Below are 15,445 nucleotides of genomic sequence, written 5' to 3'. Positions count from 1 at the left end.
TTGTTAACTGCTTTTAATTTGCACTGGAGTATAACTGCTTTACAAGGTTGTGTTAGTTTCTGCTGGACAACAACAGAACTGAATTGCCTATATTTTTATTTGGCTGTGCTGGGTCTTAGTTGCAGCATATGGGATCTAGTCCCCTGTCCAGGGACCAAACCCAGGCGCCTTGCATTGGGAGCACAGAGTCTTAGACACTGGACCACCAAGGAAGCTCTTAACTGCTTTTAAAGTTACATTTTAGATCAAATATGAAGCTTAAAAATTATACCTCAGTCTTTAAAACCTTTAAAACTTACATATATACCTCTATAGAGGCATATTTTATACACAATAAAACACTACAGATTTTTAAAGTACCATCTGATGGAACCATCATGAAAATCAGGGAACAGAGCATTTCTATCCCCCAGAAAGTTCCCCGATGTCCTTTAGGCAGTCAATACCCTACTCCCTGGAGGCAACCGTTGTTCTGATTTCTAACATTAGGAGATTAACCTTCCTTGTTCTTGAATTTCAGGTAAATGGAGTGGATTCATACAGAGTGCATCAGGTTTCTTTCAGTCAGCATAAAACATTTCCTCTTTATTGTTGAGTAGTATTCCATTTACTCAATACCTGGAATTGTTAGTCTTTTATTTAGAGTCATTCTCAGTGATATAAAGTGGTAACTCACTGTGGCTCTACTCTGCACTTCCCTGATGACTAAAGATATTGCTGTTTAGTTGCTAACTCATGTCTGCCTCTTTTGCGACCCCATGGACTGTAGCCCGCCAGGCTCCTCTGTCCATGGGATTTCCCAGGCAAGAACACTCGAAGGGGTTGCCATTTCTGTCTCCAGGGGATCTTCCTGACCCAGGGTTCAAACCTGCATCTCTTGCATTGACAGCCGGATTCTTTACTGCTGAGCCACAGGAAAGCCCTGATGACTAAAGATGCCAGCTTTTTTTCATTTGCTTACTGGCCACTCATATATCTTCCCTCCCTGTGTGAATCTTATTCACCTTTGCATCCCCAGAGCCTGGGAAAATAAAAGCTTCCTGAATAGGATAATTTTTTTTTTTTAATGTAGACTATCTAACAACATTGAAAAATATACATTAAAGCATAACAATTCGACTTTTGGGAATTGAACTCAAGGAAGTAAAGTGGTACATAAAGAAAGAATCAGAGGAATAATAATTTTAATAGCAGAAGAACACTAATAAAATATCCAAGAATAGGGGACTAGTTAAATAAATTACTGGATATCCACACTTCAGAATAATAAGTAGCATTAATATTATTATATAAATGGGGGTTTCCCTGGTGGCTCAGTGGTAAAGAATCCGCCTGCCAAGGCAGGGGACAGGGGTTTGATCCCTGATCCGGGAAGATCCCACATGCCGTGGAGCAACTAAGCCTGTGTGCCACAACTACTGAAGCCTGCATACTCTAGAGCTCGTGCTTTGCAACAAGAAAAGCCACTGCAGTGAGAAGCCGGCACACAGAAGCTGGAGGGTAGCCCCCGCTCCCCGTGATTAGAGAAAAGCCTGCACTGCAGCGAAGACCCAGCACTGCCACACATAAATAAATAAATAAAATTATTTTTTAAAAGATAACATTACAGAAATAAAATCATTATATAAATGAAGTGCTATGCGTAGGAAAAAGAAAGTGGTTTTAATATTTATCTTTAGATGATGATATCAAAGTTGATCTTAAAATTTCTTCCTTTTGGAGTCTGTATCTTAGATATTTTTCTAACAAGGCACAGATATAGTTTGTACAATAAGGAAAAGGGACGCCATTTAAAAACAGAACATGTATATAGGATGATGTGCAGAAACGAGTTACATAGCAGGCCCGAACTGCTCTCCTTGGGAAGGTGTGTCTGGACGGCTTGTCCTTGGCCTTGTCTGGGAACATGGATTTCAGAAGAGTTCCTACCTTTTTTACCTGATAAAAGTGGTTCACTGCACCCAAACTGGACAATGTGGTGTATCCCAAACACCTGGTTTCCTTCTGGAGGCCTGGAACTTCTGGACATATGAGAGAGGGCGCCTACACGACCAGTCCTCGATAAAAACCCTGGCACTGCAGCCCTAATTCTGTCAGTTTATTGCTGGAGGAACTGAGTGAGTTCTCTGTGACTCACTGGGGTAAGTCTCTTGGAAGCTGGTGCCTGGCTTCCTCCAGCTCTGCCCCGTGTATCTTTTCCCTTTGCTGCTTTTGCTTTGTACCCTTCACTGTAAGTACAACTGTACGCTGAGTTCTTATGTCCTCATCCAACCTGGGAGTTGTCTTGGGGAATCTCTGATGGATAGTATCTAAGGTTATTCTAAAAGAGGTGAAACATAAACCTGAAAAAGTCTTGGGCAAGTTCAGTGTCTGTCAATTATTCTCTTTGATACTTGAGTATTGTAAAGAAACAGTCTAACTTTTAAATGTTCAGGTTCTACCTTATATAAATGCAGAGTTTTAAAAGAGTCACTTACAGCAGGATGAAAAACATTGATGGCTTGGACAGAGGCCTTCCCTTTTTGTTTATACCCGAATACCAAGTCAATCCACTGACAGATGTTCTGGGACACATAGTCAGACTCTAGAGCCTGTCGATGGATGAGGATAAAAAGACGGGGATCGTTACGTGCCCAAGGTGGGAGGTTGACGTGATTAACCCGCTCACCATTCTGACGCACACCAAAGTCGAAACCTAAAAGAGAAGATTAATATCAATGTTTATCTCCTCCAAATCATGCTTCCTTTGGCCCACTGAGCAGACCTGAAGGGTTCACACAAGTAGCTATTGTGTGTTATAACCAGGAAAAGGAGCATCCAGAGGATAGTAACACTATTGCCCACCTGCTGACTTACTACTCACAGAGGTGCATGCATTAACACGATCTATCCTAACTGAATCTGAAATCTTTCAAATTTACTCTTCTACCACTTCATACCACATTGAAAAGCAGAAAATCACTGCCTGCTAATTCTAATATTTCACTTATCAAATATTCAAATGCACTAAGTGTGAAAACATCTCAATTGTAATCTTGATTAAAATAAAGTGAAGACTTTTGTATAAGCATTTCAGAATTATTGGTGTTAATACATAATAAATTTAAGGCTACTTGTGTGGTAAATATTAGCATTCTTCAATTTAAAAAACAACAAAGTATATACATTCTAAGAATGAACTTAGTCTATTTATTTTATGGTAAATCTATAGGTCTGTTCTGATTTCATTTCCACTAAGCATCCCCACAGACAACAAAATTATACTAACATATTATGAGGGTTGTTCTGTGATGTAAATAGGTGTTATCTAATTGTCTCTTTAGACTGCTAGTGTAAACAAAAATCTCATAAGTGTTTCTTTAAAAAAATTATCCTGGGGGAGTAGGAGGGAGGCTAGAGAGGGCAGGGATATATGTATGTATACATAAAGCTGATTCACGTTGTACAGCAGATACTAATAAAACATTGTAAAGCTGTTTCGAAAACTTTATATTCCAGTTTAGAAAACTAAATAAAAAATTTAAAAAATTATCCTAAAGGAAATGTTACCTTTGAACAGAAATTTTTGTGCTACTTTTTATGGAAAGAAAATCTGAACATCATAGCAGAACACAAATTTAAAAGAGCCTCTTAAAAGCTGATTATGCTCCATATGAAAGTAAGTTGCTGTCTGACTGCTTTTTGATCTTGTGAAAACAACTGGAAGGATCTTCACTAATTCTGGAAGTACCTGGAAATGACATATGATACGAAATATAAACCAAGGGCTTATATAAAATTAACAAGGGGTGAGGGTGAGGGTCGCCTCAAAAAGCCCAGCAGTCATCTGACAGCTGCAGGGTGACAGTGTCAAGATGGACTGGCTGAGCACCTCCAGACTGTGTGGCAGCTCCAAGGGAGGCAGCAGAGATTCACTGATTGAACTGATTGAGCAGCAGTGATGAGGCATGTAAGGGCTGAGCAGGAGAGGGGTGACCAGCAGGGGGCTTGATGAACTCAAATCAGTCCTAACTTTCTGGGGCTCTGGACACATCTGGACACATCAGACGGGTAGACACTTCACCCAGAGCGGGTACCTGGAGGTACAATGAAAGGCCTACAAGAACGCTCATAGGAAATGGCAGGATGTATGCTATGGCAAGTTATCTTTTTCAAAAATGGCTATAACAACACTTGCTGCTGTGCATGCTTTTCTAGAATCTCACTACTCCCCTATTAAGTGGCAAAGTCTATGCTCCTTCCTTCTGAATGTGGGCAGGCCCTCGTGACTACCTCCCAAGCAGAATGCAGTCGAAGGCCACGCTGTGGCCTCCAAGGCTAGGCTGCAAAAGGCCATGCAGCCTCTGCTCATCTCTCTTGGGACACTTGTGTTAGGAGCCTGGAATAGCCAACTAGGATGTCCGAGGCTGCATGCTGCAAGAAGTCCACAATAGTCCACGTGGAGAAGCCACACGGAAAACTACAGACACTAAAGAAGGAGCGGCCTGCCAGCCTCATGCTGCTCTGTTCCCCTGGATGTTCCTGCTGCAGCCAATCTGAATGTAACCGCACAAGAGACCCTGAGCCAAAGCCACAAAAACCACCTGGCTGAGCTGTTCCTGAATTTCTGACCTGCAAAAACTGTCATGGGTGGTACATTTAAGGTTCTGAGTCACTGAGTACCGCAGTGATTTGCTATGCAGCTGTAGATAATGGGAACATACATACACGAAACCATGGACAGGGAGATGAGCAGCAGACTAACTGAGGCAGGAACCACAAGGCAGGTGCCCCAGACTGAAGGTGTTGATATTTCACTGAGGCATTTCTTACTTGGGCAACACTGTGAAACATGCTCCAAGTAATTAGCAGCACAGATTTATTAGTGATTATCTAAATAACTCCAGAGAAGCCAGTTAATACAGTAAAAGATTCTGAAGTAATTGCTCAACACTTTAACTTCTCTAAAGATATAATTCTCAGTTTCACATGTTCCTAAAAGTCACATAAAAAATGAAATTAAGTAATGAAAGAAAAGACACCTTGTGAAGGATTAACTGATCTTACATTAAAGAACAGGCATCATTAGCTGAGATTGTTGGTCACTGGCATCACAGAAAATCTGATTTTATTTTCCAGTGTCACTTTTCATTATTCAATAACTCTAGTCAGAGTGTTTTACTTCTAACTTGGTCATTACTCATAAAATCATTGACATTTGGTTAATTTAGATTGTTCTTTAATAAATTCTTGACTTTTAAAAATAATCAGCATATTACAACTTTTATAATCAGAGAAAATAATAAAACAATTTCTGTAACAAAATTAAAATATACATGTTTACAAATGCTTTTAATAGTTAATATTTAAAATCCTCAAGCTCACTTGGAAATAAAATTATATACCTAAAAGTAAAGGCATTTTTCTTATTTGGGGACTCAAATTTTAGAACTTACAAAATCTATTTTTGTTTTTGGAAAATTATAAAGTAAGTACAAACTCTAAGAAATTTTAATTAGAAATGATTTATTGCTATACCTTCACGGTTAACTAAGAATTCTGGAAGATAGAAAAACTCTGGGATAAGTTCTTTTACATCAGTCATGGACTCAAAAGATGAGAGGCGCCAAGTTGTATTTGTAGAATGAAAAGTTCTGTCTGGAATGTCAAAACTTTGATCTAAAAAGAAATACAAATAACACACTTAAGACACAAAGACTTGATTCCATTTGAAACTTGTTATAATTAATTTACTTTCAATACTTCAAAAATATTAAAAAAATTTATTCGTCCATAATGTAAAAGAGGTTATTAGTGTTCCTGAAAATAAATATTACTCTACACAATTTGAGACTGTATTATTTTTATATTGTATTATGCTTTCGTGTATAACTAGATAAATTTATATCACTTTTTTAATTGATTAATATTAAATATCTGCCCAAGAAGAATGAAAGTTCCATAAAAGCAGACACCTGGGATATCAACCATACCAAGCACATTCTAGGAACTAGATAATTATTTATTTATTGAATGAATAAATATAGAAGGAAAATTAAAGTTCAAGTAGGTAAAAATAGCTTTTTACCCCATCAAGAAGCAGAATTATTCCTTTACCTCTCATCAGTAAGACTATTTTTCTTCTCTCTTTTCTTTTCTCTTGCTGGGGTGACAGGGGCACTGCTTTTTAAATGTTCTAACTCTTAGCTAAATAAGTAAAATTCCCTATGAATGAAGATAAAACTAATAGTTACTTTTTTTGTTAACCTTTCCTTGTGTAGACTATTAATAATCAAGGACTGAGTTTCAATTCTGTCTTTTCTGTCAACAGTTAGACTTTCTAGCCTACAATATGAAATGGTATCTAAACTCCAGCTCTTGAAAACATCAGCAGTGTGGATTCTTCTTAGGCACCACGTGTACCATCTAAAACTCCCCTCAACCTGTTGGAATTTGAACACATCTTTTCATCTGGAGACTGTTAAGAGACAAATTTCAGCATCAAGCAAGGCGCAATTTTTAAAAAAAATATGCTAAATCTTCCCCAAGCCTGACATGCTTTGCCAAGCAATGTTTTCTATCACTTTTACTACTTTCTCCTCTATTCAGCTGAATCAGTTAGCATTGACTGGGCACTAAATAAAATCTGGGATGAAATGAAATTTGTAAATTTTTTTTTTTCTCAGAAAGTAGGGAGGGCCACTTAAAAAAAAAACTAACTCACTCAGGATAAAAAGTTATTAATCTAAATGGAATCCAGAAAAATTAAAGGCAATTCTGTGAGGGTATGGTGGAATCACAATATGTAGAGACTATAGAACTGTGGAACAGGAGAAACACACTGAGGCTTCTGTTTGAATTTTTAAATTCTCTGAAGTTTCTTAATTTTTTAAAAAAGTAATACTACAAATTCCTATAATCTAGAACATGTACGAACTCAATTGGCAGTTGTTAACTTAGCACTTTTGTTCCCCAGGGGACATCTGGCAATGCCTGGAGACATTTTTGGTTCTCATGGCTGGGAAGGGATGCCATGGGCATCTAGTAGGTCAAGGCCAGGGATGCTGCTAAATGTCCCACAGTGCACAGGACAGTCTCCTGTAGAGAACTATGTAGCTCAAAATGACTACAGTGCTAAAGTGAGAAACCCTGGATTAAAGGAGAAGTCTAGAAATAAATTAAAATGTCATCATAAATCATTTTAAATTAATCAGAAGACTAGAATGGGGACTGAGCTAGTCCCTACTGTCTTTTTAAAAAATCATTCTTAAATACACAGTGAAGAAAACCTAGCATAATAGTTGATCGAGGGTTTTATATTAATAGATTCTTGGACGACATGAAAAGAAATGAAGGGCAGTAACAGTTCTGTTATATACTGCTGTTGTCCCAAACCACATCTGAAATATTCTTTCATTATTATTATTATTATTATTATTATTTTGGCCGTACCGCCCGACTTGGAGAATCTTAGCCCCCTGACCAGGGACTGAATCTGCACCCTCAGCAGTGAAACTGTGGAGTCCTAACTACTAGGACTACCAGGGAATTCCCTGACATATCCTTTTTTATTCTGACTGCTACTGTTTAATAACAGCATTCACAAATCAGAACACATCCAGAAAGATGAGTGGAACAGTGATAGGTTTGGAAACCAGAGCAAACACTGCTTAAATAAGTATAAAACTGTCTTTATTTATTTCTGCATTCCGTGCAGCAGGCCTTGTATATAGGAGGCTCTTAACTAAGGTTAATTAGCCTAGGGATAAACAAGAGTGAGAGGAGGAGGAGGACAGGGCAGTAATATTCAAACATTTGAACAGCTGTCATATGCAACATTTGTTTTGTGTTCTGACAAACAGAAGAGGGACAAATACAAGAAAGCCCCCTTCACAGACCAAGTGGTCTACGGAATACAAATTTATTCCTCCAAGAGGTTGCATGTATGTGAGTGTAAATATATAAAGAAGTTCGAGAAGAGTCAAGTAACTGAATGGATGATGATTCCACAAAGGATTCTGTTCCAGGAGGAACAACTACAGGGCTAGTACCGCTGACTCACTAGAAACTGATAGGATTTCTCACTAGAAATCACTGTTCTCACTAGAAACCTACTTGCATAGAAAGCAGTAAAGTCACCTATCTAAGCCATCTTCAGGTGTGTGGGCTGCCACTGAAGATTATTCCCTAGGTAGTTACTGTGGTGAAGGCGGCAGTGTGGGTCTCCTAATAGCCACTTACTGATAGCAACTTAAAATTCCCCTTTAGGGGCCAAAGATAACAGGTTATCTGAAATTATTAAGTTGAACATTTTAAAAAAGTGAATTCATAACTTTAAAAGGGGGGTAAAATTTTTGCTATGTGAATGACATCTTAACTTTTAAAAAGTGAATTGCATTTTTATAAATGTAGACAAGTGCAATTTGAGGCTGAAATCAGAGACATTATCGAGATGATCCAGCTTACTGCAGGTTTCTTTTTTAAAAAAATTAAATTTATTGGGCTGCACATGGGATCTTCGATCTTCACTGTGGTATGCAGAATCTTTTAGTTGAGGCATGTGGGATCTAGTTAGTTCCCTGACCAGGGATCGAACCCAGGCTTCCAACATTGGGAGTGCAGAGTCTTAGCCACTGGACCACCAGGGAAGTCCCAGCAGGTATCTTAAAGAGACTTTTGTCTTTTGTTCAGAGAGTAAGCAGAATTCTTTCTCCTATGGTTTGATTAGTTTTAATACATTCTCAGGATGTCAGCAAACTGGTTTTCCCCTGATGACCAATCTGACCTTTGAGGCAGTTAGAAAACCATCCTTACCTTGATAAGCTAAAAACATCTTCGTGAAAGGAGGCATTCTGACCAGGAAATGAAGCACAGTGCCGCTGTTGGAGTAGTGGGAGCCGTAGTGGTAGGGCTGCACCGGGGGCATAGGGTCGTCTTCCCGGGCTCCTTTGCGGTACTCCTCCTCCAGGTACTGAAGGACACAGGGACCAAACTGGTGATAATGAGCTCCAGGTAGAGCTGGAGAAGCCTCGCTCATCTTCTTTGCCATCCTTCTCTACGGCCCCTTAGGTGCCATCCTCCATAGCTTGCCCTCAGCCTCCTGGAGTGTCTGGGGGCCTCCTCCTTGGTGTCCCAGTGAGGGCTGACCACTCGAGAAGCATCTCACCATCTGCACGTTTACCCTCTTAGTCCCTCATAGAAAACCCACCTGTTCTGCATGTTAGTTCTCAGCCCTCTGGTTCCCCACTAACGGCTCATAATGTTTAAACTGATCAACAAATAAGAACTGACACTTTCACCAGAGATGTCTGCATCTTAAAAGGGTTTCAAGATGTAATGCTATGTTCTTTAGAGAAATGCTTCTCTCAAAGGAAATGCAAGAGAAATGTAAAAACTGTATCACATTATTGAAATTCTTTAATAGAACATTTTATAGCTGTTTTGCAGTAGACTTACACAGAAATAAAAAAGAATTTGGTGATCCTTCAACTACTCTTATCTTCCCATCATAAAGTAAGAAGCTCAACCAAAGTTTTAATATCTGTCACTATTCTCATCTCCCATAGCTTCTGTCTCTAATAAAATCAGGTGACAGTGAATTTTCTGGTGTCATTTCTCTTTGATTTCCATAGCACTGCCCCATTTTTAGCTACAGACGAATCAAGCAGTGACAGCTGTAAGATTCCTGGAGGGATCTTTCTGAAATTTTGACATAAGATAACATGGTGAATATGAGAAAACTGCTTCAGCTGCTCCTATCTTTATACTGTGTGAAGAATACAACATATGCCTAATGAGTTTTTTTGAATTTCCAACAGGATTCCATTAACATTAATTTCACAGAAACAGATAATTAACTTCTATTTTAAACTTTAAAATCCAGTATTTTTTGTTAACAAACCTGTGCATAATTTGCTGAGATGAATAACAAAGGGTTACGGTACATTATAAATATATTGATATTATTATATATAACACTAGGGAATATAAACAGCAGGTCCCTGGACATTTTTGTGATTTTTATAAGGAATATAATTATTTCATACATTTGAACGTAACAATGGATTATGAGCTTCCAATTTATACAACAATAAATGTATTTATTTTGGGAGGCAAAGTGTTTTCAGAGAATTAAGACAGAAAAGAATATTTAAAATCACATAATGACAGTTGCCTGTCAGTTGCACACGAAGTGGGAAACAGAAAAATCAACACTATACATTGAAAATTACGTAAAACACAAGTCCAAAAACCAAAAACCCAGTTTTAACTTATCAAAATACATGAGGAAAAACTGAACCTACCTTGTATGTGTCCACGTAACGGTCTTCTTTTTCTTTATACTGCACAGCTATGGGCTTGGAGAGATTTCTATAAAGGAAGAGATGACGGAAAACATGGGAAGTATGTTAATACTGTCAGGATTAATTTGCCTCAGCTGCTTACAAGTAAATAAGTGATCAACAAGATACTTGGCCCTTGGTTTAGTGCTTACACATGTTGTTTGCCACTAACAGTCACCATTCACAATTATAATTTCATAAACTGTGAAGACAGAATTTTTCTAAACAGATGCATATCAGTATTAGGAATTTTTGACTTACAGGTAACCAAGAAGAGCTTCTCCCTCCCCTCCCTGATTCCTCTACTATCATAACTGATGCTGCCCAAGGCAGATGATTCCCTGGAAGTTTCTGTCCCCATTTCCCAACCCTACACCCAGTTAGTCAGTGAAGAGTGAAGGGCAGTTTGGCCAGGGGTATGATCATGAGAAGATGTTATATAACTATTAGGTTAGTGATAACCGAAAAAAACAACACATGCTCACAATGACTATGTTGAGATTTGGAGTGCAAGTATGAAATAAACACTTTATCTAATTCATGGATAGTGAGTGAGGCTACATGTATGGTGGAGAGAATGTGTGTAAGCATGTGTATGTCTGTGCTGGTATTTACACTGTATCAGGGAGGCAGGAAAACTGAAGGATGAACCTCCACTTTTAAAAGCCACAGAGTCAAGCAGCGTGTCTGTGTGGCCCATGAAAGAGCAAGAGAACAAGATCCAGCAGAGATGGACATGCTCCTCTGGCTGAGGCACCCTCTGGTCTGGCACCAGGATGGAGCCGCCTGGAGTTTCAACATCTGGCACCACAACTATATCAACATGAAGATTTGCTCACATTTCACTATGCCAAACCAGGTCTGCTAAGCCAGGGTGGATATATCTATTTTGGAGGAAAATATATTATTTCATAGGGATGTTAAAATTAGCAATTAGCAAACACATTAATTTCATTTTTGAAACTTTCATAATCCTAAAAGCTTTGTTAAAAAGTAAAAACAGTTTTATATCAATAGAATAGATAAAAAGTCACATCTCAATATAGAAGAAATCATGTTTAAGATCCTGGCATGCAATTTTTTCTAAATAGTATAAATAGTTCTTTGTGAACACAAGTAATGTTGTTGTGGATGGAAAATCAGAAGTTACTGATGAGGCAAATAGAATAAACCAAAAATCAACCACAATATATCACTACAACATATCTGGAAAGGTATATGTTTTCTCCTTATTTGTGTATGTATATCACTTTAAAATAAAAAGAACCCAAAATATATATTTCTACAGTATCATTTTTAATGACTACAATATAGGACAATTTACTCAAACCCAGTGTTGTACATTTAGGTTGATTCTAAATTTCAGTTACTTTAAAAAATGATGTGAGGACTATCTTATGGCTAAATATTTGCTTTTATTGCCAGGCACTGTTATCAGCAATGAACTGGCTCCTGCACTCATGAAGCTCACTTCCAGGCATAACCCTTCTGGTCAAGCACATATCCTAAAGTATTTCCTAAGAAAATACTCTAAGAAAATATTTCCTAAGAAAAAAGTCCTAGAAGTTAAAATGCTGAAACAGAGTATGCAATTTCTGAAGAGTTCTTTGGATATATACAGTCAAACTGTCTTTCAGAAAGACTGCATCTCTTTATATCAGTAGTGTATAAATTTAAATGTACATTAGCAGTGTATAAAAATGTCTAAAAGAGAAATAATGTGCCATCTGCTCTTTTTAAATTGACAAATACATTAAACTGAATCTGATTTCTTTAAGTTATAATTAAAATATTCTAATATACTAAGTAGTATATTTGAAGTCAACATTTTTTAAACTAAGAGAAGTGTAATTGACATATAATGCTATATTGGTTTCAGGTATCCAATGTAATGATTCAGTATCTGTATATTCAAAATTACAAAATGATCATCACACTAAGTCTAGTGAACATCTGCCACCTTATCTGCCACTTACAAAATTTTTGTGCTGTGTTAGACAGCTTTTAAGATTTACTCTCTTGGCATATGATTAACTATAGTCACCATGCTCTACATCACATCCCCATAACTTGTTTATTTCATAACTAGAAGTTTGTACCATGTGACTCCCTTCACCCATTTTGCCACAACTCCTCCCACCCCCCGCCCCCCAGTGCTTCTGGCAACCACCAATCTGTCCTCTGTTATCAACGAGCATAGCTTTTTGTTTTGTGTGTGTTGTTTTCACTTTCAGAGTTCATATATAAGTGAGACAATACTTCAGTTCAGTTGCACAGTCATATCTGACTCTGTGACCCTATGGACCATAGCACGCCAGGCCTCCCTGTCCATCACTAACTCCTGAAGTTTGTCCAAACTCATGTCCATTGAGTTGGTGATGCCATCCAACCATCTCATCCCTTGTCATCCCCTTCTCCTCCTGCCTTCAATCTTTCCCAGCATCAGGGTCTTTTCAAATGAGTCAGTTCTTCGCATCAGCTGGCCAAAGTATTGGAGTTTCAGCTTCAACATCGTCCTTCCAATGAACACTCAGGACTGATTTCCTTCAGGGATGGACTGGATGGATCTCCTTGCAGTCCAAGGGACTCTCAAGAGTCTTCTCCAACACCATAGTTCAGAAGCATCAATTCTTCAGTGCTCAGCCTTCTTTATAGTCCAACTCTCCCATCTACGCATGACTACTGGAAAAACCATAGCTAGATGGGCCTTTGTTGGCAAAGTAATGTCTCTGCTTTTTAATATGCCGTCTAGGTTGGTCATAACTTTCCATCCAAGGAGTAAGCATCTTTTAATTTCATGGCTACAGTCACCATCTGCATGGATTTTGGAGTCCCCCGAAATAAAGTCTCTCACTGTTTCCCCATCTATCTGCCGTGAAGTGATGGGACCAGATGCCATGATCTTAGTTTTCTGAATGTTGAGCTTTAAACCAACTTTTTCACTCTCCTCTTTTGCTTTCATCAAGAGGCTTAGTTGTTTGCCTTCTGCCATAAGGATGGTGTCATCTGCATATCTGAGGTTATTGATATTTTTCCCGACAATCTTGATTCCAGATTGTGTTTCATCTAGCCCAGCATTTCTCATGATGTACTCTGCATATAAGTTAATAATCAGGGTGACAATATACAGCCTTGATGTACTCATTTCCCTATTTGGAACCAGTCTGTTGTCCCATGTCCAGTTCTGTTGCTTCCTGACCTGCATACAAATTTCTCAAGAGGCAGGTCAGGTGGTCTGGTATTCCCATCTCTTTCAGAATTTTCCACAGTTTGTGGTGATCCACACAGTCAAAGGCTTTGTTTGGCATAGTCAATCAAGCAGAAATAGATGTTTTTCTAGAACTCTCTTGCTTTTTTGATAATCCAACAGATGTTGGCGATTTGATCTCTGGTTCCTCTGCCTTTTCTAAAACCAGCTTGAACATCTGGAAGTTCATGATTCATGTACTGTTGAAGCCTGGCTTGGAGAATTTTGAGCATTACTTTGCTAGTGTGTGAGATGAGTACAGTTGTGCGGTAGTTTGAGCATTCTTTGGCGTTGTCTTTCTTTGGGATTGAAATGAAAACTGGCCTTTTCCAGTCCTGTGGCCACTGCTGAGTTTTCCAAATTTGCTGGCATATTGAGTGCAGCACTTTCACAGCATCATCTTTCAGGATTTGAAACAGCTCAACTGGAATTCCATCACCTCCACTAGCTCTGTTTGTAGTGATGCTTCATAAGGCCCACTTGACTTCGCATTCCAGGATGTCTGGCTCTAGGTGAGTGATCATACCATCATGATTATCTGGGTCATGAAGATCTTTTTTTACAGTTCTTTCTGTATTCTTGCCACCTCTTCTTAATATCTTCTGCTTCTGGTAGGTCCCTACCATTTCTGTCCTTTATTGAGCCCATCTTTGCATGAAATGTTCCCTTGGTATCTCTAATTTTCTTGAAGAGATCTCTAGTCTTTCCCATTTTATTGTTTTCCTCTATTTCTGATCACTGAGGAAGGCTTTCTTATCTCTCCTTCCTATTCTTTGGTACTCTGCATTCAAATGGGTATATCTTTCCTTTTCTCCTTATTTGTCTTTGGTATTTGTCTTTGTCTGACTTTTTCACTTAGCAAATGCCCTCGGGGCCATTCATGTTGTCACAAGATTTCATTCTTTTTTTTTTTTTTAACACTAAATAGTATTCTTATGTGTGTGTGTCTGTGTGGCATTTTATCTGCTCATTCACAGATGAACACTTAGGTTGTCTCTGTATCTTAGCCACTATAAATAATGCTGCAGTGAACATGAGGGTGCAGATATCTTTTCGAGTTAGTGTTTTAATTTTCTCTGGATTAAATATCCAGAAGTAGAATGGCTGGATCATATGATAGTTTCATTTTTAATATTTGAGGAACGTCCATAATGTTTTCCATGGTGGTTGCACCAGTTTACATTCCCAGGAACAGTGCACAGGGCCTCTTTTCTCCACATCCTTAACAAGGGTTGCTATTTCTTGACATTTTGATAATAGTCAGAGAATGTTATTTAAAACTAAAGAAACAGAATATTCCCTCATCAACTACGGCTATTTGGTTACTCTAAAATGCAACTCTTTCAGGAAAGGCAGGATAAAAGCTTGATTCTTTTTCTTAGCTGTCAAATTTCAAAAGTAGAGAATTCCTGCCCCATCCAACAGCAGCCAATGAGTTTAGTTTTGCTTTGTTTTGGGGGCCTTTAAAGAGTATCATTATTAACTTAAGTATTTTCTTTTTACTTAAATGTGTTTCAATCAGTTATGGTCTTTATACTTTTTGATGCTCTGATTGTCCTATCTTTGGCAGTGAGAGCCACTTCAAGTTGGCTCCTAAGTCCTTTATTTTTTTATAATTATAGTAAAAAAACACACATCACTGAACTTACCATCATAGCCACCTTCCAGTACCTAGCTCAATAGTGTTAACTAATTTACACTGTTGTGCAATAGATCTTTAAAACTTTCTCATTTTGTAAAACTGAAACTCTACACCTACTGAACAACAACTCCCCATGTCCCTATCCGCCCTCCTCCCCCAACAAACACCATTTAACTCTCTGTGTCTGACTACCCTAAATAACCTACGTAAGTGGAATCACATAGTGTTTATTTT

General features: G+C 38.2%; 1 protein-coding gene across 2 annotated transcripts in view; it reads right to left on the bottom strand.

The window, feature by feature from the left end:
• The window catches only part of LYST (lysosomal trafficking regulator), a 193,769-nt gene that overhangs the window by 25,574 nt on the left and 152,750 nt on the right, over nucleotides 1–15,445 (bottom strand). For both annotated transcript variants that reach the window (XM_043477036.1, XM_043477037.1), the window contains exons 42-45: nucleotides 10,284–10,350; nucleotides 8,794–8,950; nucleotides 5,518–5,658; nucleotides 2,478–2,695 (exon numbers count right to left, since the gene is read on the bottom strand). In XM_043477036.1, coding sequence (XP_043332971.1) covers nucleotides 2,478–2,695; nucleotides 5,518–5,658; nucleotides 8,794–8,950; nucleotides 10,284–10,350 — 583 coding nt within the window. The remainder of the gene's footprint in view (nucleotides 1–2,477; nucleotides 2,696–5,517; nucleotides 5,659–8,793; nucleotides 8,951–10,283; nucleotides 10,351–15,445) is intronic.

Source organism: Cervus canadensis, chromosome 8 (assembly GCF_019320065.1).
Source record: "Cervus canadensis isolate Bull #8, Minnesota chromosome 8, ASM1932006v1, whole genome shotgun sequence".
Taxonomy (NCBI): Eukaryota; Metazoa; Chordata; class Mammalia; order Artiodactyla; family Cervidae; genus Cervus; species Cervus canadensis.
Note: the sequence above shows the minus strand (reverse complement) of the source record. Positions and strands in the feature narration are given on the sequence as shown.